The sequence below is a fragment of the Eschrichtius robustus genome, chromosome 17, assembly GCF_028021215.1.
Source record: "Eschrichtius robustus isolate mEscRob2 chromosome 17, mEscRob2.pri, whole genome shotgun sequence".
Taxonomy (NCBI): domain Eukaryota; kingdom Metazoa; phylum Chordata; class Mammalia; order Artiodactyla; family Eschrichtiidae; genus Eschrichtius; species Eschrichtius robustus.
Window position 1 is genome coordinate 58747794 of NC_090840.1, and position 24984 is coordinate 58772777.

The following is a 24984-nucleotide window of genomic DNA, read 5'->3' on the forward strand; positions in this document are numbered from 1 at the left end:
TCGGATATAATTGGAAATGACATGTGTCACTTCTGTGCCCTGACCTTAAAATGACTGGGTGAGTGTCCCCTGGTCCCTCTCCCCCTTCCTTCTGCCTGGTATAGGACAGCTGACCTGACACAGCTGCCTGCCAGCCTCGGTCAACCAAACACTTATGTACTGTTTTATGAGACAGATCAACTTCTGTCTAATTTTAACCTCTGGATTTTGGGCCTTCTTTTTACATTAACTTAACTCATACCCTCACAGTACTTGTAGGCTTGAAAACAATACTCAATAAAAGCACCAGACATGACTTCGAAACTGCTTTATATTAAACAAATTGGGCAGAAGTGAAGATAATTTGCTCTGGAAAAGACGGCTGAGTTGAAAGGTAGCTCGAACAATGAACGAGACAATACATTTTTTATATTAACTATGAATAACAGATCAATGTTACTAAATTAATAAGAGTATAAATTGGTATGTTTAACTAAAAAAATAAATTTAAAAAACCTATCGGATATTGACTATTTCATCCATCTCTAAAGGTTTACTCGAGTTCGCAAATAAAATAAAACATTTTTAACCTCATTAGGAAAACGCAGGGCCTTATATTCTGTCATATAACTGTTTCCCTACACTTTGCTATCTTCACTGCCTTCTCATTAATGTACCTGCTTCCAGTTTCATCTCTTGATAATCTAAGTTCCACAGAGCAGCCAAAAAGATCTTGAACATATACATTAAATCGTCTCTCTTAAAACTGGCCAGAGGTTCCCATTGCTCTAACGACACAGACCTCACCTGCGACAACTCTTCTCCCTTCCTAGGTCACTGCTCTGCCCACTGCCCCCCAAACCCTCCCTAAATGTGAAGGAATATGACTAAGTTCTCAGCTCAACTGTCATCTCCCCAGACACTCCCTGCCCCATGCCCATGACTGTCTATAGCATTACCTTGTTTTACTTGTCACTATCTGAACTTATCTTGTTTGTCTGCTTGTGTGTGTATCAGCCATCTCCCCATGTTAAAGGCAGGCTCCAAGAGAACAGGCATCTTTTCTGTTTTTTCCACTCCTCTATCCCGAATGCCTGGAACAGTGGTGTCAGCACAGAGTAAATGCTTAATAAACACTTGCTGAGTGAATGAAGGAAAGCTGGTCAATCAATGTACAGGCAGGATTCAAACTGAGGTTTAGCAGAAACCTTACACGTGGTGAAGTGAGGGTTGCCGTCCTTCAGGCTCCTACGCAGCGATCACCTTCCTGCAATGCCACATTCTAGTCCCTGCATCTTGGAATGTAAGCCCATTGCAGCCAGCTTCCTGAAGCTTACCTCACTTAACCATGGGCTGCATTCACGTAGCTTGCTGCTGTCCCTTGGCTGCTCTCAGATACAGGTTCAGGTGGTAGAAGATCTTAATTCATTGAATTACCCAAATGAACTTACATGACTTAATACGTAACTTTTGTCAATAACCTTACAGTCTACCCAAATGCCACACAACAAATTATACAGGCGAAGAAGACAGAGAGGTCAGAGTACTTATCCCTCTGCCTCCTTTCTTGTCAGGTGCTTTGTTCCTCTACCAAAGTACACGGTTCCCTCACATGTAGCCTGGGAATTCTCTCCCTCTGGGTCTTGGGTATCTCGACCTTCCTCTGGCCTCTGGCCTCTTCAGGATGGGGGAAGGGCTCCAACCATTGCCATCGCCATACTTGTTGGATTTCCTTAATCAGGCCCATTCCTGTGTATGCAGTCTCTTCAATAAACTCTTCTCAATTAGGACAAAAAAAAAAAAAAAAAAAAAGAAAAGCCCAACCTAAAGCATGTATCTGCATGATTTATAACTCTTAGTTTATAGGTTTGTGTGTAAAAGAAGTTTCCAGGTTTATTTCTCTTATGCTGGTAGTTGATAAATATCTTTAATGGTGGGTGTGTGGTCTGCTGGAGTGTCTGCTACGTATGAGAGACCCATAGTGCTTCGTTCTCAACACATTAGAGCACTTAGCATCTGGCAGGCTCTCACATCGGTAGCTAGAACACTGTACATGCAATAAATCCTAGTAGACCTGGGATCTGGATGGCAGGGCCTCTGGGAAGAAGATTATAATTCACTAATTCTTAGGGAAAAACCATTAGCAGACCATTTGGCACCGTTACATTGATTGGGTGCCTCATCAAAAGCACAGATGGGAGAAAGGCATGAGAGTAAATATGTAAGTAATCCTGCCATAAAGATAAATACTCAGGTCTCCTCATCACATTTAAGCTTCTGGTCTCTGCTGGGGGGAAGGGATAGACTATACAACAGTTCACCATAAAACATTCTCTGCTGTATCCTGGGGGAATGTTGTTTCTCTCAGAGTGAAAGAAAGTTTCAGAGATCGATTTCGGTATCAATGCAAAAGCTCTTGTTTAAGTTGACAAAGCCTAATGATCTTTGTTTGCCAAAGTATTAACGACATGCAGGGCAGCACATAAAACATTGTGACAAGTACAGAAAGGGCTAGTTCATGATTAAGTAGAAAATCCTGAAGACCTTAACATTTCTTTGATGTTGACATCCTCAGGGTTTATTTTACTGATCTGCATCCAAACAGCCTCCTGTGTTTAACTTTCTGTATTTCATTGAAGTTACACTGAGGTTCATTGATTCCGTTATCAGCAACAGCCAGCATGATCTATATATGGACCGTATCAGCTAATCTATAGGGCTCTACAGATATTTTTTAAAAATCCCTGTCTTATATCAATACATCTTTCTCAATTGTCACACTCTCCTATTAATTAGGAATAATTAAAATTATTCCTTTGAAGTCAGACCTTAGACGCAGTGCAGTAGTTAAGAGTTAGAAGCAAGACTACCCTGTTTAAAATCCATTTACAAACTGTGTGACCTTGCATGAATTAACCTCTCTATGCCACAGTTTCTCCATCTGTAAAATAGGGGATAATGATATCACTTTCTCACACTGATATTAGGATTGAATGAGTAAAGTCCTTGGAATTTTGCCTGGGACAGTCAGGGCTCAATAAATATTAGCTAAAACAATTTTTAATCAAACTTCAGAGTCATGCAATCCCACAATTACATTTAATATATTCTTCCAGATATCTTCAGTATCTGAAATACACTTAAGCCTTTATTTGAGGCTGGGCTTTGCTGCTGGAAGAACTTTGATTGAAACTGTAAGCTATTAGAAAAGTATTGCCCCTTGCCAAAGAATGCAGCACGTTTCCATTTAACCAAAATCTCTTTTAGCACTAAAATTTTAATTTTTCCACTCTATGAAAATATTTCTAAAATGTTCAAGACATTTTCCTGCCCTCATACACATTATTTTCTGCCAACTCCACCATCACACTGACTCAGTCTGTTTCTGGAACATCAATTATTGCATTAAGTGCTACAAAACACTTAAAGCCTGAAACACTTAGAAGGTCACTATGCTTTTCAGTGGTCTTTTGTCTGCTTTTTCATATCTTCCCATCTCTTTCTTCATTGTCAAGCCATCAGCTGTCAATTAATGCTCTTTTCAGTGCCCTCCTATAGCAAACACTCCCCCCATTTTATGTGAATTGGGAGACATGACCTGCTAGAATTTTGTTTTAAATAAACATATAAGTTCTGTGGGATAGTTTTAAGGGTTTTCCTGTAAACAAAGTGCAAGGAATTTCTGATATCTATTTTAAGAGCAACAAATGACCATTCTTAACATTTACTAAGGAATTACTTTGTGCTAGGTCCAATGTTGGGCATTTTACATTCTTTAATCTGTTTAATTGTCACAATAACCCATTTTACAGATGCCGAATACCAAGTTTCCGGAGGATAACAAGTAGCTGAAGAGTGCACAGTTATAAAGAGGTGGTATGGAACTGTGAACCTAGTATGTTGGGCTCCTGAGTCTGGTGGTTAGAAAGTGTCCCCCCAGCCCTGCCCTCCCCCCACTTTTTTTCTGAAGAAACAAACTGGGTAAGCTGTGAGTCTCCTCTTTGTAGCTCAAGTTATTATAAGAATGTATGTCCCACCCGCACCCCATCCTGTAAATTGTCTCTTTTATTTCACAGAACTAACTTTGAAGTGAAAGGGACAATGCTTGTGATAAGCACAGGAACAGCTGCAGGCTATGGGCTGTGTGTGAAAGAGCCTCAATCTACTAAGGGAACCAGTGTTGATTAATCATTAACCCAGTTGGTGCCTTCAGAGTTTTCCAGCAAATGCCTCTGAATGTGGGAAATCATCTTCTTAAAGTAACCCATCCTCCGTTATTGTTGTGAGGTTATTACAGTTCATCTGGCCAGGTCTCTGATTTCAATAGCCTGGGTGGTGTCTGATGACAAGGGAATACTAACTTAGTCTGAATGCTGATGGCAGAGGTGACATCTTTCAAATGCAGATTTCAACATTTCAGTTTCTAAATGTGGGTTTCTTTTCAATTATAGTGACCCTAACCATTTGCTCTTGACCTATCTCCTTAACTGGGAGGTGTTTTTTCTCCCTTTCACATTTTCTACATATTTGTTTAAATTGTGTAATTCTTTCCCCAGCTCTCCCACAAGCCTTGTGTAGGAAGGATTTAGTACTTGCATTTGTAGAACAATGACACTGGGTCTTTTTCTCCTTTGGGTTAAGATGCTCCCCAAGTAGAAAATCAAGCATTGAAGGACATCCAGGAATGTCATTTAATGTCCTAGCACAGAAATCCAATTAGGCCTTTCCTTTCTAGGTGAGAAAAATCTCATCAGGAAAACTGACTGTGAACTACATATAGGAAAAGCACCTGGGAGAAGGAATGGTAGCACCGCAGATCCTTCAAAAAGTATTGGGATTAACGTATACACACTACTATATATAAAATAGATAACTAATAAGGACCTACTGTATAACACAGGGAACTCTACTCAATAATTTGTAATGACCTATATGGGAAAAGAATCTAAAAAAGAGTGCATATATGTGTATGTATAACTGATTCACTTTGCTGTACAGCGGAAACTAACACAACATTGTAAATCAACTATACTCCAATAAAAATTAATTATTAAAAAAAAAGTTCCCAATCAGAATGCCTTCATTCCCTTCCTTTTAATCTGTACTGCAGCCCAGATTTATTGTAGTTTTCTGCCTTAAATGATAAGGTCCCTAAGAGCAGGGATGATGTTGAGGTCATCTTTGCTTATCTTTCCCATGCTCCTCCCACACTACACATGATTCCTCGTACACTCCGTTCTCAAAGAAGTATTTACTCAACACCTACCTGACGACAGACATTGTATTACACTCTGGAGATTCAGTCTTAAATGTGTGCTGAGTTGACATGAAAAAGGCAAAGCCATTATTCAACTGAACTGCAGGGATGTTTTCTTTCACTCTTTGGTGGTAATTTTTAATTAAATCTGCATAGGCATTAAGTGATAGAAGCCAAAATGACAGAAGGCTCACTGCCTCCAAGAAGTTCCAACACGAGTCCTGCCTGGAGGAAGGCAGGGCTTTCATGCTGTGCGCATGCCACAGTACCCTGCTGGAGAGGGCTGGCGTGCTCAGCTCACCTTTCACAGGCCTTCCTGGCATCCTGTGACACAGTTCTCTTCTCCTTCTGCATTAGATACTCAGTAAATATTATTAGCTCTTTATCTGAATGACCAAAGGGGCATTTCAATAACTCTTTTCTGAGATGAACAGCAGTTTCCAGAATCTAGAACAATGGACCTAAAATAAAATGGGCCCAGGTTAATGTTAAAGGGCCCTTGAGCATCTGTATAAGAGACACTAATTGCTTGCTATTTTAATAAACTGGTATTGGTTCTAATGAGTCGATTTATTTTAAAAAAGTAGAGCACACATCAAGAGCGGAAGATGAGTTTAGGCTGAGGGGAGATGGTCACCTGGGGACGGAGGAGGTGGAACATTTTAACCGGAGAGCGGTATCTTCTTGTGGTTTAACGGATTATGTCTCTGCATTTTATAAATTTTGGAGTCACCCAGGGGCCTCGGTTCCAGGATTTCCTCTCTTCCTATTTATGAGAATGACAGATTTATTCTGCTGAAAGTTCAGAGAACTATAGGTCACGGTGCAGACTGTTCTAAATACAAAGAGCTTACTGTCCAGAATTGGGGCCCAGTCAAAAGCTCGAGCAATGGTTTTTAGTGATGACATTAGGAATTTCAGGCAACTAAGAAATAACCTTTAGGGACCCCCGTGACCTTGATAAAATGCAAATAAATAAAAAAATCACGAGGTCAGCACTGCGCAGGTGATATGTTTGCCTCTGAGCAATTAAATCAGAAGCAGTTGACAAAGGCGCTGTTTCAGGCTCTGCCTCTGGGCAAGGGTCATTAAACTAGGAGTCATAAATCCTAATAAAGGAGACCCATGAAACCTCAGAAATAGTATGTGATATTTTGTGCGTGTTTTTCTGGAGTATGGGTCTGTGGCCTTCACTATTCTCAAATGATCCATTATCAAAACAGCATGAAGAACAACTCTTGTTTTCTTTCCTCCCTTCTCCCCTCCCTCCCCCCTCCTTTTTATTCTTTTTGTCTGCATTTTCTTCATGAAAGCATAAGGCTTAAACATTCTCGGCAAGACAAGTAGCTGATCTTTAGCAAGTGAGTATCTTCTGTAGGAACCAGACTTGCTCAGGGTGGATTCTGTACATACACATAGGGTTTTAAATCTTTCGTTAAGATATGATTATTCTTATTATGGTTATTGAAACAAGGAAGGGCAAGGATAATCTTAACTGCCATTTAAACTTAGGTTGTTTTTGCTGCACCACACTTTTCTCTTTTTTCACTGTTTCTTTTTATTGTCACCACTGTAAAATGTTTTTGGAATGGGGCCAGGGGGTGGAGGGTTGGTGAATAACAAAAATGAAATAATTTCAGGTTGCATTCAAGTCCTACAATACCTTCACAATAAAAATCTACTTTTTCTTCACAATCCATGAAGCAGACATTCTTTCCTGCAGCATTTCATATTCTCAATCCCATAGCCTACCTTTGCTGTTGAGGTCAACCAATGTTGATTGTGCCCTCGATACACACCGGACCCTGTGTGCTAGGAATACAAAAAGAGGGTGACAGGGCTTCTGCTCTTAAACTCACATCCTGTATGCTACAGAAGCAGACTCCATTGGTGACTGCTCCCAGGTTAAAACTGAGAACATTTCTCAAAGGAAGACATACCAATAGCCAATAAGCACATGAAAAGATGCTCATCATCTTTAGCCACCAGGGAAATGTAAATCAAAAGCACAATGAAATACCACTTCACACTCACTAGAGTGGGTATAATCAAAAAAGATAGACAATAACAACTGTTGGTAAGGATGTGGAGAAATTGAAACCCTTATACATTGCTGCTGGTTTGTAAAGTGGTGCAGCCACTTGGGAATACAGTTTGGCAATTCCTCAAAGGGTTAAACAGAGAGTTGTCATATGATTCAGCAATTTCATTCCTAGCTATATACCCAAGAGAACTGAAAGCATGCACAAAAACCTGTACATGGATGTTCATGGCACCATTATTCTTGACAGCCCCAAAGTGGAAACAATCCAAATGTCCATCAACTGTGAATGGATAAGCAAAATGTGGTCTGTCACCACACTAAGGCAAGATGTTAATAATGGGGGAAACCAGAAGTAGTGGTAGTGAGGGGGGGTGGATATAAGAACTCTGTTACTGTCTGCTCAAGTTTTCTGTAAACCCAAAATTGCTCAAAAAGAAGTCTATTTTAAAATGTGGTATATCCATACAATAGAATATTATTGAGCCATAAAAAGAATGAAGTACTAATACGTGAACCTTGAAAACATTATGCTAAGTGAAAGAAGCCGAACACAAAAGGCCACATATTGTATGATTCCTTTATACGAGATGTCCAGAACAGGCAAATCAGACAGAGGGTAGGTTGGTGGTTGCCAAGGGCTGGAAGAAAGGAAAAGAGGACGGTGACTGCCCATGGGTATGAGGTTTCTTTTGGGGGAGAAAAAAATGTCCTGAAATTGGACAGTGGTGATGTTTGTATGATCTTTTGAATATACTAAATACCACTGAAAGGTACACTTTAAGAGGGTGAATTTTATGGTATATGAATTATTTCTTAATTTAAAAAAAGGAGAACTGAGCTGGGGGTGGGAGGAAGGCAGTTCTGGTTCTTGAGTACACAAGGTAATGGTTTATTTCTTGGCTATAATTACAGGACACTCTTTAATTCATTGTCTCTGTCTTAAATATTGGGGGTACCCAACACCTTTTTCACAATGTCCATCTTTCTCTTTTATATGCTATCTTCTCCATTGTGTATCATTCTCTTTCTTTTTTATATTTTTCTGAAGCAAAGGACTGTTAACAAATTCATCATGACGAACATTTACCAGGAACTATTAGGAAACAGGGGATTTCTTCTTCACACAGTTTAAGTTTTGCTCTCAGACTAAACAACATTCTCTTTGGTTGACCAAAAGCAAGACGAAGAATAATCCATTAAGATATGCTATGCATATCAATTAATATGCATATTAATTAATATGTCATTAAGATATGCTATGCATGTCAATTAAGAACAAAAGCAGAGAGAGATGGAAGAGGACACAGGACCTTCCAATGGAAGCGTACACAGGACCAAGCTTTGGCTCCATTGAAATAAAGCCGTCTATAGCTCCTTGCACAATAATGATATCACCAAACAAAAATTAGAAGACAAATGTAAGGAATGGGGCTCATGCAAGCCATTAATGTGTCTTTTCAGGCTCATTAATATGTATAGTACAACTGGTGATACTGAAGAAAATAATGCAATATAGGGGTTGTCTCTCAATGCCAATATTCAGGTCCTTTTATTTTCAAGTTATAACTTTCATTTCACTAAAACTATATTTGTTCATATACTGTATATATTTCTGAGATGGAAAATATTTATTTATATATTGCAAATTCTGAGAACTGACCTTTTCTGAGGTTCATGGCATCTCATTCACTGTAATAATAATCTCCATTTCATCTCATAGCTTTTACTATTTTGTAATTATTGAACATTCTATGTATATACATATTGAATATATAGCATCATATTCATATTTAAATTTTTAAAAGCAAATAAAATAACTAGGTCAGCAAGTATGCCCAGCCCTACAGATGTGCATCAAGATAACCTGTTCTTTTCACAATTTGTGCACACTTTAAATGGTACCAAGTAATTTCCTAGTATAATTTATGCTAGACTTAATTATATAGTTTAAATGTCTGTTAGACCATTCAGTTAACATTACTTCAAATTTCCTCCCTTTTTTACATGTCTTTATAACGGACACATATGTCACTATGCATTCTCAATTATTAAAAACTAGTACAGAAAATATTCCACTCTATGCTCTACCTCCTTTACTAAAAAAAAAAAAAAAAAGATGTTTCTGGGTGCTAGGTACAGCATTAGTGTTCCCTACCTTGATATTCAGGTGTTTCATTTCAAATTTCATCTGAAATCCCTCTAGTCATATTGCTCCAGTAAGAACATGAAGAGTTTACGTACACTCACCTGGCTTTACAAGGCCTGACTTTGGTTCCTTCTTATGTCGAGCTGACTGGATGCTTCCCTCACCAACCATTCCAACTGTGCATTTCTTTCTGGTAAAGTCTTCATCACTTCCAGGGCAAAAGCCAACAGGGCTGCTCCCAGCATCCGAGGGCGTTTTCACGGGAGATACTGACTGACTACTAGGACAGCCTGTGTCATCTGGAAGACAAGAATCGATGAGTGTTTAATGAGGAGGGAGGAAATCAATGATGGCAAAGGGAGGGCAGGCATGCCCTCCCCCCAGCTCGGAGAGCCATGCCCATGCGCGCTCACGCTCACACACACGTACTCTGCTCAAGAGGCCCGGGTTGACTCCTGTGGGTGACTTGCCTTTTATTTTCCATATTCTGGCCAATCATGTTAACAAAGGAAATAACAGCTATTATAAAACACATTTTAAGGCAAAACCTGACAAGATTTTGCATCACAAATATTTCTGTAACATTCTTATTGTCAAAACCTAAATTAGTTTGTTTTGACACTTGAGGTAGTATACTTTTAGGTCATAATCGTCCATAAATTTTTGATGGGGTAGGTAATAAAACATTTGCCAGAGCAATTCAGGATTATTAATATAAAGTCTTCGGGGTTGTCGGTGTTAGGAAAAAGTTACTTGAATATTATTGACCACACCCAGTTTTTGATTACTGGGCCTATCAAGTGGTTAACAGAGTTTGATAGAGGCGAGAGCTGGCTTTAGGAGTTCAAGGAAGCAGAAGGCAGTGATCCTGTTTTATTATCAAATGCACTCAACCAAAAACACATCAGTCAGATATCTTGCTGCCTGGGGTAAATGGGTAAAATAAAAATGATATTCAAATTAAAAATATTCCCTTAACTTTCAAGTTATATATTACTACCATGGTCATTACTATAAGTTAATATGCATGATATGAAGTGACCTGTGTAGATGCTTATTAAGCAAACAGGAAAGTCGCATTGCTGACTCCTATAAATGCTTTCCATATCTATTAAATATTTATAATGGTTGGTTAATTCATTTATACTGTGGTGAGAACTGTATGGGAATTTAAAGCCAATCAACATTACTTAACAGTATGTCTACTCAAACTAATCAATTAGTGGTAAATCTTCACTGCTAAATAATTCTTTATTATATGGAAATATTTTGATGTCAGAGTTACTTTAGTAACTAAGTGGGCAAAAAATGAATAAGGACATTTAGTACTAATAACTTTTAGGACTATTACACTTTTATAAATATTAAAGGAACTAAAATAATTTGCCATCTAGCAAAGGCTATCTTAAAACTTCATAGCTTGAATGAAGACAGAAACAGAAGTAGTTCTGAATAAAATATACTGGTTGCCTGAATTAAGATGACTAGAATCCATCTAAAAAGTAATTGCCTTTGCTTCATTTTTGGCCTTTACTTCAATTTTTATTATGAAATATCTAAGTTCCTAGAACAAAGTGAACTTGGCACTAGTAAAATGAAGTATTTCCCTTGATCTTTTTTGACTTTTGGACATATTAGTCTATATAGGACCTCAATGGTCTGTTTCTGGAAGTAAATGGTTTTTAGTGCACGGTTCATACCTTCTGTCTTTGTTGCTCTTTTAAACGTGCTATGTTCTTCCTGAATTGAAGAAACTTTGGCCCTGAATCACTGTGATGAGAATCCTCTTGGCTGCTACTGCTTCGCTATTGTCCCTGGCTTTCTCCTACATTTGCATGTCCCATGCTTCAATCCAAAGAAATCTGAGCTCCTTTCAATCCAAAGAAATCTGAGTGCAAAGTTGCTAATTACTCAGACAGATTCCAGCACTTTTACAAGGTTCAACAGGTCTGCACATGGCCTTGGGAGAGCCTGGTTCCTGATTCCTATCCCAAAGCAGAGAAGCTCAAATGACTGAGGTCCAATCATCCAAAATTACCTATTGTTTTTAAAAAGTATTTCCCTGTGAGTCAGTTCCATAAATTACTTCTTTTAAAAGAGAGATGGCCCAAATTAACAAAAATCCATGCTTCAGATTCTCTACCCTAAAAGGTAATTTTTCTTGAGAACTCTCAGACTCAAAGGGACAAAATTAAACAATTTCCAGTATTGAGAAACACTGTTGAAATTGTAATTTAAGTAAACAGAAAACGAATGTGTTTTGTTTGGTTCTACTATCATTTTGCCAGAGTTAAATAAGAAGGAATGTGGATATGCCATGTTTTCAGTACTAGTCATTTCAAGGATTAAGTACTAGGGTCTGATTAAAAATTGGGGACTGAAGTTATTCAGGATGGTGGCAGTTTAGGGAAGGCAGTAGCAATTTTTCACCTGGCATGTATGCCTCACCTGTCATCAATATTTACAGCCAATAACTCCAGGGGCAAGGATTGAGAAGGTGAATACCTAAATAAATCTTTAACTTCAGGTACCTCATACAGCATTTGAATCATTACCTAGTAAACAACTGTTCATTTATCACCTCTTAACTGTCTGGTATTGCACTTCACATTGAGGGGAAAACGAGGGGGATATGAGACATCGTCTTTCATTAAACAAATATGTATCAAGTCCTGGCACTGAACCAGCCACAGGCACTGTACCCAGCCCCCATACTGATGGAGCTTATAAGTAAGTAAAAGGGGTTGGTAAATATCACTTCCAGCGCATAGTTCCTGTAAACTGCTAAATCTGTTAAGGCAAATCCATACCCAAGAAAAACTGAGTTATCAGAGAAGCTTGGGGCATTTGCCTGTTTTGTCTAATGGGACCAACACTAACAAAGGAATCTGGTTTTGGAAAGGGCAGGGCCATTAATTTCCCTACTACAGAGACCACACTTTAAGTTATGCAAACTAAGCCCCGAGCAAAAGCAACAGAGTTTCAGTACCAGAGAGTCATCTGGTCACCTGTGGCACCTGAGGTATTTTCCTCTGTGCAGCACTGAAGAATTGGTTATTTTTTCAACAAGTCTTGTTTAGGGCCCCTTCCCTCCTCCCCCTCCCCTTCCCTCCTCTTCCTTTTCCTCCTCCTTTTTAACTTCATGATCAGAGCTGGAAGCAGACCACCAGTCCAGATGAAGATAATATTCCTTTCCAAAATGCAATGCAAAATATTCTTAGTTCACATTTACTCCAAGATTCTAAGAATAGGGAGCCAAGTTGATGTTCTTTGCTTGTTCATGTCTCATCTTACTATGTGCCAAACTACATGCGGATCCAGCACATATTAAAGAGATTTATTTATTAAACCTGCTTCAGTTAAACACTTTGTGTGTGCCTTCTGTTCCTTGCTGCTACCTTGACTGTTGAATTTGTCTTGTAGAATTATAGCTTTTATTAGTTATGTTAGTATAAAGAAATTATCAATGAGAAAAATTTCTAATACGACACCATGAAGAAACTGTTTCTGGGCAGGAAATGGCAGAAATCCTGAATGATTTACCCAGAAAAGTGTGGGTTGTTTCAGATTTCCAGAATGGAGAAAAGTAAGAACATTTCAGCCTGGTTTTAGCATAACGGAAGCTTTCCTCCAAGGCTTTAGGAAGAGAGTGTAGGAGACTGTCAGTTCTACTGGAGAGAAATGAGTTTTTCTTTTAAAACACACTTAAACACACACCCACACCAGCTCTTACATAGTTGAGTTTTTACATTTCTTTCTCTACTATTCATGGTAAGTATAACTTCATTAAAAAAAATATACACGCAATAGGACCACTTTCCATGTTTTACACAGTGTGATCCATTTGGGATGGATCCATATGAGATGATTTCCTTCCAGGGTCAACAATTTAAAACCCCATTTACTTGGGTCTGGGATGGCCCCTGGTGGATCTCAGGTAAAAGTGACCCACATGGAGGCCAAATCTAAATGATCACCATCTGCACTGAAGGAGACTAATTTACATGCCCTGTTTTATTTATACTGAGGAATAAGTTCTTTCGCTGATTTGTTCTTGTTTGTTTGCTTTGAATACATCAACCCACAGGATTAAGGATAAGTGAAGAATATTTACAGATCCAGGAACCTCCAGAAGTTGTGGCCCACCTCAAGTGCTGTAAGAAATATACTACTAACTAGTTTCCAAATTGGTTTTAAGGGAAAAAAATTTTAAGGTCTATAAAGACAGATGAGAGAAGCAGACATCTAATATAATTTTGTAGTCTGGAGGTTGTTAAAAAATGATTTTTAATCTATTTTCCTCTCCCTTTACATTACAAGCTTTTTGAGAATATAGGATATAGTTAATAATTGTAAAATGACTCTACTTATAATTCTGAAAAAAGTGTGTATAAGTATCTTTTAAAATAATTTGTATCTTATTTTAAATGACTAAAGAAACTTGCTAAATTAAAGAAAATCTTCTGTTGGGTTGTTAAAATTTTAACAGATTTTTTAATTATAAAAGTAATAATCTTTAATGCAGAAGATGTAGAGTACAGAAACGTACAAAGAAGTAAAAAAAAAAAAAAAAAAAGGAGGGGGGGATAATATTTTCCTATAATTGTACTGCCCAGAAAAAATATGTAACTATTCGGCATACTTACTGATTTTTTATACATATGATTTACTTGCTTGCTTGCTCTTCGTTTTGTTAAAATTTCAACATACATTATAGTTTCATCACTCTGTTATCGAAAATTTCTCCCTGGAATTTGTCAGGCTAGAAAGAAAGAAGCTATTAAGACTAACAGTAGCCAACACAAAGGGTCCTCACTGGCCAAAGATGGAATAATTTGAGCATCAAAAAGAATAATAAATGCAAATGACTGATAATCATTGGATATACTTTAAAGATCTATGAGTTAGTTCAAAGTAATACAAAATAAAACTAAAGAAGAAAGGCCCTTTCAACTCCCCCAAAATCCCAACCCACTGAAAATCTTTGGAAGTGACCCAGGGGCCAATTCTTTATATTGAAATTTGGCGATTAAAAGGAAAGAAAGAATTAACATGTATCCTGATTGTAGAAAATGTTACTGGACAAACTGTATTTCAGGATAACTTAAATCGCTCATTGATATTGGGAAGTTCTCCCTTACAGAAGCGTTCTGGTTAATGAAAGTAGATGGAATAGCAGAAAATTAGTACAGTTGACCCTTGAACATGCGGGTTAGGGGTGCCAACCTCCATGCAGTCGAAAACCCACGTGTAACTTGGCAGTGGCCCACCACATAGGTGGTTCCATACCCAAGGATTCAACAAACAGTGGATCATGTAGGACTATGGTATATCGCTATTTTAAAAAATCTGAGTATAAATGGGCCCACACACTTTAAATGCATGTTGTTCAAGGGTCGACTGTATTCTGCAATTATTTATAATGAAATACTTGATTTAGGCACCAAACATAATGGATGAAACCATCAGACAAAAGGCTGATGGAGAGTCTGCAGTAGAGGGATCAAGCCTCACCCATTTGTACCAACTGAGTATTCTTAGCGTCGCTGACAGTGGGGTACCAGACGTTATATACCTTCTGATGGGATGTGAGATGAAGCACACGGCATTCTCCACATTCTTGCCACAAAAAAACTGTCCCTGAATCTAACCAAGCTTTAAAGCTAATGTCCACCTTATAAACTAGATGGAGAACAGTAATGGGTTAAATCAGGGGTTGGCAAACTGCAGCCTGCAGGCCAAATCCTGTCTGCTGCCTGCTTTTGTAAATCAAATGTTATTGGAACACAGCCCAATACTTTACATAGTGTCAACTGTGGCTTTCAAGCACAAAGGTGAATAATTACAACAGAGATCATCTGGCCAGCAAAGCTGAAAATATTTCCTATCTGGTCCTTTTCAGAAAAAGTTTGCTAACCCCTGGGTTAAATGACACCATGAGGAAGCAAACAGGCACTTTTGAGACAACTAGGGCAAGTAGTTTCAGTGTTCTCTAGCGTACCAAGGTATTATGTTAAATTCCTTGTTAAATTATGTTAGTAATGAAAATGGCACTGTGATTATGTAAGAAAATGTCCATTTTTTTTAAGAAAGCATGCTGAGGTATGTAGGTAGACATGAAATAACATATGTCTGGATATATGCTTTAAAATGCTTCAGCAAAGTAAAAGAGAAAAGAGAAAAAGGGAGAGATGTAGCAAATATGACAGCATCTTGCTATTAATCTGGATAAATTGGGCAAGCAGCTTATTGGTGTTCATTGTAGTATTATCTCTTCTTTGGGTATGTTTTAAAAAGTGTCAAAATGTTTAATTTCTCAAAAACATTATTTTAAATAAGTAACTATTTAAAATAGGAACACAGTGTTTCTAAAAAATCAGTTCCTTCTTGTAGGGTATTTTAGGATGTTTCCAATTTTCTCACTATTATTGAAATTGCTTTAACACCACATTTTACAGATAAATCTCTTGTCAAAATTTTTATTATCTCATAGAACATATCTCTAAAAATGGATTACTAAGACTTCCGAGAAATCTGAGGCAATTTATATTCCTATTATATTGTATGAGAGTATCCCACTTATTAAATTCCTGCCAATAATGAATACTAGTTTGTTTGCATTTTTGCCAAGTTAATAATGCAAAGTGTATTTCTGATGTTTTAGCTTGCATGTATTTAATTATCAGTGAGGCTTAATGTCCTTCATATGTTTGCTGGCCTTTTATTTTTACACTTATCCTATGTATTGTTCATGTCCTCTGACAACTTTTCTATTAAGGTGTTAAGGAATTCTTATTGATCTGTAAGAAATCCTTATATATGAAAGGCATAGCCCTTTGGCATATTTCACCAAGTTTGTTTGCTTTTAGTTTCTAATGTTTTTGACAACCAACCTTTTCTAATTTCTAGTTGTCAAATCTCTCCATATTTTCCTTTGTGATGTCTTCCAATGCTTTAATGCTTAGAATGTCCTTCTTATTCACTCCAAGATCAATTCACTATTACCTACACTTTCTTCTAGATTTTTATAATTTCAGTTTTTTATTATATCAAATCCATCTGGAATTCATTTTAAAATGCAGTGTAAGGTTAGATGTTAACTGTACTATTATTATTATTTTCTTAATTTTTAGGAAATTTATCCTTTCCATATTACTTTGAAATGCTTTTCTGATAAAGTTTTGAAAGCAATGAATATTTTTTGCAAAGTGAACATATATATACACACACATATATACATTTGTATATATATATTTTTTTAATCCACATTTTAAAATATTAGGATTGCCCAAAGTGTGTGTGTGTGTCATATAATTTCCTGATACTTAATTAAAGTGTCTAACAACCAGTGCCATCCAACACATTTGGTGGCAATTATGATGACCAAGTTCCTACTTCAACTTCCTTGTAACCTAAAGATTACATATAAAATATTTCTTCAAAGTCCAAGAAACATCTCTAGAACTTCTGGTTCACTTCTGAATTTAGATCTCAGAGCTCATTTGTTTTCCAAAATGCTGAACTAAACAATTTCAAAAGACATACTTAAAAATAACATCAGGCGGAAGAAAACGTGGTTTTGTGCCATAATGTCTTGAAACATTCAGTTACGGTTTGATGCTGTTCAATGTTCAGTTGCATAATTTGGAGGAAGAATCATTTCTATTTTAAGGAAACATTACTTTAAACTATATAGAAATCTAGTTGATTCTCATGAATGACAAAAGTGTTTACAGACTATTCATCCATTCAACAAATATTTACTGAGTATCTACTACGTGCCAGACACTGTTATAGGTGTTACTAGTCTTACTGCTCCAGACACTGACATTTTTTAAGATAGTCCAATGGAGACAGATAAAATGTCATAGCTTAAACTCATGGTTAATCTGAACCCTGTGAAATTCTTACTACAAACCATTCAATGCTCTGAAAGGATGTAGGTAGGTAAGAAAAGTAACATTTATTAAGTAGCTATCATGTGGCAAGGATACTAATTTTTATCATATAATTTTAATAATATCTCATTTTTATAGGTGGAAAAACTGAGGCTCAGAGAGGTTAACAAATCCAGCCACACAGCTACTAAGGTATGGACCCAAAGATTCAAACTCAGGTTTGTCTGACTGTAAAGTCCTTGTTTTTCTCACCACCACAAGCTAACTGTTTTCTAAATTTTCCTACCTATGTTTGCTCCAAGAGGAGACAGCAGAAATTCTGGGAATGCTCAAATTAAAAACAGACAAAGGAAGCTGTTAGAAAGAAGCCATCCCATCATAAACAGACCACAAAATTTGAGGCAAAAAACTCTAGTTGTTTCCAGTTTTTGCTTCAACACAGTAACCATTTAATGCATGCCGTTCAGATAATTTTGCATTCTAGGCTTTCAGTAGCAAAATTTGAACTTCTATTCCTTCACCTAATTTTAGCATCTTTTCGGAGTGAGAATTCACAAGCCTACAAGTCTCCACACTAATTTTGCTTCAGTATTATACAATGTGACACTACACAATTGCCAATGCTGAAGTGTAAGAATCTCATTCATCCATCCATCCATCCTTCCTTCCCACACATGATTACTGATTTCCTATTGTGTGCCAGATAGTCTTCAAGATATTAGAAATGTAATGATGACCAAGACTCTAAGATCCTTGTCCTCAAGGAGTTCACATTCTAGTGGTGGAGACAGTTAATGAAGAAGTAAAAAAACACAGAGAGAAGAAATTTTGATTGTGATGTACTGTTAATGAAACAAACTGGGTGATATTATAGAGACTAGCTAGGTGGGAGGTCGGAAGGTACTTCATTAGACAAGTTGTCATGGAAGGTCCTGAAGAGATAATTTGAATTGAGACCAAAAAAAAAATGAGAAGGAACCATTCCTGGAAAAGGCAGGGAAGAGAAAAGTCCAGGAAGAGGGAACAAGGAGTTTGGTGCACTGAGGAAACTGAGAAGAGGCCCGGAAAGCTGAGGGCAGAGAAGAATTGATGATGAGGCTGAAGGCAGGTGGAAGTCCGAGCATGTGCAGGATTATAGGCAGGAAACCTACATTAATCTCCAGTGCAATGGAAGCCATCGTGTGCATTAAGCAGGAGATGACCATGATTGGTCTGTGGAGAACAGACTGAATTAGTGATGTTATGTCTTGCTAATATTTATTGAGTGCCTACTAAGTACCAGGTATGTTTAGAATACTAAACACTTAATGTGTTTAATTAACTTAATCTCTTTGAGACAGGCACTAATAAGATAGGCATACAAAACCAGCACTAGAGTTTAAGCCACCTCCCTGAGGCTACAGTAAGCCGTGGATATGAATCCAAAGAGGCTAACTGCAGAGGCTCCTTCTTAACCCCTATGCTGTGTGGCCCTTTTAGGAATGAAGGCTTAGAAGCAATAAACCCACGTGAAGACCTCTGTCATAGTAGAAATGAGAGATGACAGTGGTTTGGGGTGGTAGTAGTAAAAATTGAGAAAAGGAGATGGATTTGGGATACATTTTGGAAACATAATTGGAAGCATTAAGATATTACAATGAAAAGTAGGAAGGGGTCAAGAATACCTTCTAGGTTCTTTGCTTAAGCAATGGAGAATATGGTGGTCACTTCTGAGTTTGGAGAAAAATGGGTTTATGAGTTTGTGGGGGGTGAAATTAAGAATTCTGGTTTTGATATGTTAAATCTGAGACACAAATTAACCAGGACGCTGGAGATATCAAGTAGGCAGTTGGATATGTGAGCCTAAAGCTCAGAGGAGAGGTCGGGTAGGGTATCATCACCATCCTACAAGTGAGGAATTTAAAGATTTGAGCCCTTAGGGAGGGCAGGAAGAGAGGAGGGCTGAAGACTGAGGCACCTGACCCTGTAAGGGGCGAAGGGATGGGCTGGAGCTAACAAAGACTCTCAGGGGGTGGGACCTCAGGAGCCAAGGAGGAAAATCTTTCCTAAGAAAGAAGCTTGTTCAACCGTGTTGAGCGCTGCTGGGAAATCAAGGAAAATGAGGACAGACAAGAGGATGTCAGATTCGCCAACGTGGTCACTCACGTGCTTGACAAGGGCAAATTACGGAGATAGGATTTTGGAGAAGTTTTGCTTGTGAAGAGGAGTGGGGAAATAAGATGGCAGGTGCAAGGTGATGAGGGGCCAAAGGGAACTTAATTCCTCTGAAGGATGTGTAAACGTGAGCGTATGTGTGTGCCGATGGAGGTGAGCTTGTTAAAGTAATTGGAATGAAGCACCTCCACGAAGACATGCAACAACCTACGTCTATAAAAACCAAGTGGAGAACTGAGAAATTATTTAATGAACGTTTCCCTGGTTTCTTGGAGACAAAATAATCATTTCCCATATAAACATTCCCGGGATTTCTGAGCTATTTTGGAGCCTTGAGTGCTCCCATAAAAGTCATTCTGGTGCAGCACTCGGCAGCAAAGGAGCACATGAAGTGAAGTGAGGTGAGGCAAGTCCACTTCTTCACAGGACTCGTGCTTTCTCTCAAACAAGGGCCTCTACTTGGTTTTCTACCAAGCGCCAAGTTGTCTGATTTGTATGAGCAACCACAGGAGGAATTTGGAGGGGTAAATATCTTGGTCCAAATAGTCAATGTAGTATAATGACACATTATCTAGGAGTTTTGGTGAGGGAGCAGCCGATGCTGAAACTGGGAACCAGGGTGGCTCAGTCACTGCCAGGAGACAGGTGAGCCCCAGCAGGGGGGTGGGGAATTCTTCTGACTCACAAGCTTTTATTTCTCCTGTTCTTTCTTTCACAGGGTTATGATCTTTCCAAAACAGGGATGTTACTAATACTTCTGATCTTCCCTCTTCTTAGTAATATGAGTTTATTTGCAGTTTCTAAGCCATACCTTTATAAAGATTTGTTTTTTTTTAAGGTTCCTCGTTGGGAGAAGATAGCAGAGAGGGAGAAGCGGAGAGGGAGGGAGGTGAGCTGGAAGGTAGGAAGGAAAGAATAGAGACACAGAGACAGACACTAAGAAGCTATCTCTTGATCTCTTGAGAACCTTGTAAGAAGGAAACTGCAAACCACTCTTAGGACACCTGAATTACAGTGAGCTCTTTTGCAGCAATGTAAATCCTTTCCCCCTTCCTTCTATTTTTTCTCACATTGAGAATTTGAAGATAGTGCTTGTCAAGATGGAGTAAGGCATAAAAATGGAGAAATGTTAAAGAACATTAAGGAAAAAACAATGCTTATTATACAGTTTGTGTAATTGCTACATGTCAATTTTTTTCTATTTGGAAAAAAAGAAATTGCTTTAGGGAATATATGTGAAGCATGGTATTTACTTCACTTTAAAGAAAAGGTACAAAGAAAGAAAAGGGAGAGAGAAAGAAATATGCTCAGGAACAAGTTAGTTCCAGTGACATTCACAAAATGAAATTCTGAATTTTGAAAGTTAGCCTCAGAGATGAAAGGTCCATCCACAGAAGAATGGCTGAATAAATGAAGGCCCTCCAAACAGTGGAATACGAGCTGTCATTACAATGAATGGGGGCACTTCTATGTACTGACAAGCAGTGACAGGTGCAGGGACTGCCCGGAATGCACACTCCTGGAGGTCAGGAGTCCTGTCAGGGCTCTTCATCCGTCTAGTTCAGCTCCTAGGATAGCACCTTGCCCACAACAGGCGTTCAGTAAATATTTACTTCAATAAACAGAAAGGGTCACGGGTCAGTACAGCATGATCTCACTTCGGCAAAAAGCAAAACAAGATAAATCCTATAAATGTGATTACATCCACTCTGACATATGTGTTTGCACATGGTTATTAGTTTTGAGTTGAAAACATATAATAATTAGCACTAAGGAAAAGATAATCCTCACAAACACCTCAGAATAAATAGAAGGGCAGGTTAAGGTCCACAGGGTCTCAAGAATTCTGAGAATTGGGTCGGCGTCTAAGATGAATCCTACCTTCAGGGACCCCCACACTAAAGAGGAGAGAATAAGACGGAGCCAGCCAGGAAAGAGGAGGCGTCCTGTGAAAATTCACACGGAGCAGGGAAAAGTTGAAGGATGGGTTTCTAGGGGATGGGGGTGAGTGCTGGGCAAGCCCCCATGATGGGTCCTGGGAAGTTTGGTTTGGGTTCCCTCAAAAGAGGGAGCAGTCAGCCCAACACGACTGGCTTCCTGGAGCCAGAGCAGGGTAACCCGGGCAGCGAGTGGAGGGCGGGCGCCACGACCATCCAGCAATGCGCAGAGCAGCTGGGCAGGATCTCGGCTCTGGCAGACGAGGGGCTGGACTGGGTCTCCAAAGCAGGAGATGCCACAGTCCAAGCCCGACAGCAGCGGAGGTTTAGGGCGGTTACTGTGAGCAGGCACCAGCGAAGCCACCTTACAATACAGGCACGCCCAGCAGCCTTGTGGACCCCAAGTGCACGCATCTCCCCTGGGCTTTCTCGGAGTAAAATCCACCTGGGCGGTGGGGCGGGGTGGTGGCCAGGGTCAAGTTGAGTCCTGGGAAACGTGGGTATGTGGCTTTGTGCTGAATTCCTTCTTGACTCTAAACTGGGCTGCTGTTATCTAGATGAAGCGGGTGCCATTTACTGAGATGGGAATTTGGGGGGGATGAAGAGGTGAAGACAAAGAATCCACCGTAAGATTTGGTGGAGGGCACTTCAGTGGAATAGGAGGAGGAAAGCCTGATTGCAGTTGAATAAACAGAGCTCGGGCATCACTTCCTCCAGAAAGCTTTGCTGATACCCAAACCTTCCAGTTCTCCCACTACCAGACACACAAAGCGTGTGCACACCTCACACACTCATATACACTCATACATATGTATATCACTCATTTCATATCCACACACACACCAATCACACACACACATCTCACACTTACATATACACACAAAAAAGTTAAAAAATAAACCGGGCTTCTGTTTTTCTCCTGGCTTCCGAGTACCAACTCTTGAGTGGGGCATTTTCTGATTTTCTTAGCAAGAGAGCTCTCTTCTAGCTACCACAGAGCACTGGAGGCGTGGTCCTGTTACACAAATGACTCTTTGACATTTAGAGACGCTGAACTCCTCTGGACAGGAATGTTTCCTTCACTGAATAAACCTATTACATTGAGTACTGGGTACCGTTCTAGTTGTTTTACTTCCCCAGCAACTAAGTATCCTGCTCTCGATGCATTAACTGAATGAAAATATTTCACTTGTCCTGTTCTCCTAATTATACCTTCTACCAAATTCCAATAAATACTCATTAAAAACCGCTGTGTGTCAGGTATAGTGCAAGGAACTATAGTGTTCCTGCCTTCATGGAGCTTACAGTCTACTGGAGAGTCAGGTAACTAAATATGAAAATTTCAAACCAGGTCACGTGGTCTGATAGAGGAAGCATAAAGAAGAAGCACCTAACCTAGACTGTGAAATGTATCCTTCAGCTACCTACCCTGACCTATGAATAAACTTACCTATATTCACGTGACTCAGGCCTTTCTCTTCTTCCCATATGTGTCTTTCTTGGTCTACCTTGGTCTTATTACAAAGTTATCACTTCTCTACTATTTTCAATCTCTCTCTCTCTTTCTTCTTGTCTATTTTCCCTCAGCCTAAAAACTTTATCAAAATGTCTGTGATTCGATAAACACCCTATCTTTAAATGCAACACTTGTTTTTATTCTATTTTCTCTTTCCCATCCCTGTTAAGCTTTTAAAAAAGGTTGTTTACACACTATTTTGTACCTCCCATTCACATCTCAGCCTGGTGCAATCTGGAGTCCATCCCCACAGTTTTCTGGGACTGTTTCTGCCTAAGATCCCTGATAACCTAGTGGTCTCATCCTTGAGCACTTTTACATACACACCTTACTTACTCTTGCTGCGACCGACATCTGAACCTGTTGGCTGCTTTCTTCTGGGAACGCACTTGTCCTTTGGGATTGGAGACACGGTCACTCCTGGCTCACCTCCTCCCCCTCTATTGCTTGTTCTCAGATGCCTCGGTGTCCTTTTTCTGCGTCCTCTCGTTTTATCTCAGAGTTCTAGCCAGGGTCCTCTAACCTTCTTCCTCCATGTTTTCCCCTTTGGTAATAACAGCCATCCCCCATATTTAGAAAGTTTGCTTTACAAAAAAAGTTTGCTTTACACTTTCAGGAAAGACCTACATTCGCATTGTTTTCGATAACCGAAAGAAATCTGAAGAGAATGTTTGCTTTTATGAAAAAACGCAAATATCGGAAATAGCATTCAGCATCTGTTTTGTATTGATCTGTTGTAGAGGTAGCGTGCAGCCCGAGCAGTGAGCATGGCCACAGAGCTGGTCCTCCAGGAACTACACTCTGCAACTCAGCATCAAGCTCCCAGAGCTTTGAACTGTGTCTGTTGCGTCTGTGCTTTACCTTATTTTGGGCATCCGTTAGCAAGACGTGTCCTAAGGTGACTGCTTCTTTGCTCTGTGCCATTTCTGCTTACAAAAGGTTTCCTAGGATGTTCTATTTTAAGATAGTGGGGGGCAACCTGTATCATCAAGTCCCTTCACTTCAGCTACCAACATCTCTGACTCCTCTTCACAGCTCCAGACCTTTATCTCAAATGCAACAAAGCCTAATCTGAGCTCATTCACCAGACTCATCCTTCTCCCCAGTCCTGCTCCTCCATTTGGGTTCATCCAGTGGAAATTTAGACACCATTCCACTTGTAATTGGAGATTCAGACACGTATGTTCTGGGGCCAACCCTCACACATATTATTTTATCATTTTTCACTTCGACTGTCACCACAATGGCCTTCAGACCAGGCAGGCTCCACCCCGTCATTCCCTGTTTCCTCCTATCCGCTCTCCAACATGTAATTAGAAAGATTTTTCTAAATTATAAATCTAGTCATAAACCAGACAACCCTTCCCTGCTGAAAACCCTTCACTGGTTCTGGAAGATGTTTAGCAATTGCAGAATGGCAGCCCGTGAGCCATATCCAACTACTTATGCGTGCTATTTGGCCCAGATAGTAAGAAAAAAAAAAGCTGAATTCTAAAAATTCTGAATATTGTTAGAAGGGGCACACACTGTCCGGTTCTAGACTCTAATTCTATTGTCATCTATCCAGGTGGCCTCACTCTTTACGTTACTGGTCCAGTTCCTGTATAGACCCTGGATCTCAGGGGTCAAGTTTTTCACACAGCAAACAAAGCCGTTCCTGACCTGGCCCTGCCCACCTTTCTGATCTTATTTCATGCTTTTAACTCAGGTCTGCTGATGCCAAGGCTCATGTTTATCTACTACACCACACTAATGAATGCTACTTCTTTGAACCCTTGGGCTTATGAAATGTGAGAGGCCAATGCAGATAATAAATGGAGCAACAAACTCAAGTGACAAGGAAGGAGTATGTGTGGAGTGGGTGTGGGTAAAAGGGACCAGACACAAAATCAGTGAGATAAAGTCAGTTGTGTGGGAAACACATCCAAATATGTGTCATCCCATTTATGTTGGTGTCAGGGTTAAGGCAGTAAAATAATGGATTTTTCCAATCCCTGTGTTTTATTCATCTTTGTAGCCTTAGCCTGATCCTTAGCAGGCACTGAATAGATGC

At 39.2% G+C, this 24984-nt stretch overlaps 1 protein-coding gene across 4 annotated transcripts in view; it reads right to left on the bottom strand.

The window, feature by feature from the left end:
• Positions 1-24984, bottom strand: part of SYBU (syntabulin) — a 72494-nt gene that overhangs the window by 40008 nt on the left and 7502 nt on the right. For 2 of the 4 annotated variants that reach the window (XM_068525464.1, XM_068525461.1), the window contains exons 3-4: positions 9528-9725; positions 6989-7048 (exon numbers count right to left, since the gene is read on the bottom strand). In XM_068525464.1, coding sequence (XP_068381565.1) covers positions 6989-7048; positions 9528-9725 — 258 coding nt within the window. The remainder of the gene's footprint in view (positions 1-6988; positions 7049-9527; positions 9726-24984) is intronic. The other 2 variants (XM_068525465.1, XM_068525462.1) reach the window with 1 other exon arrangement.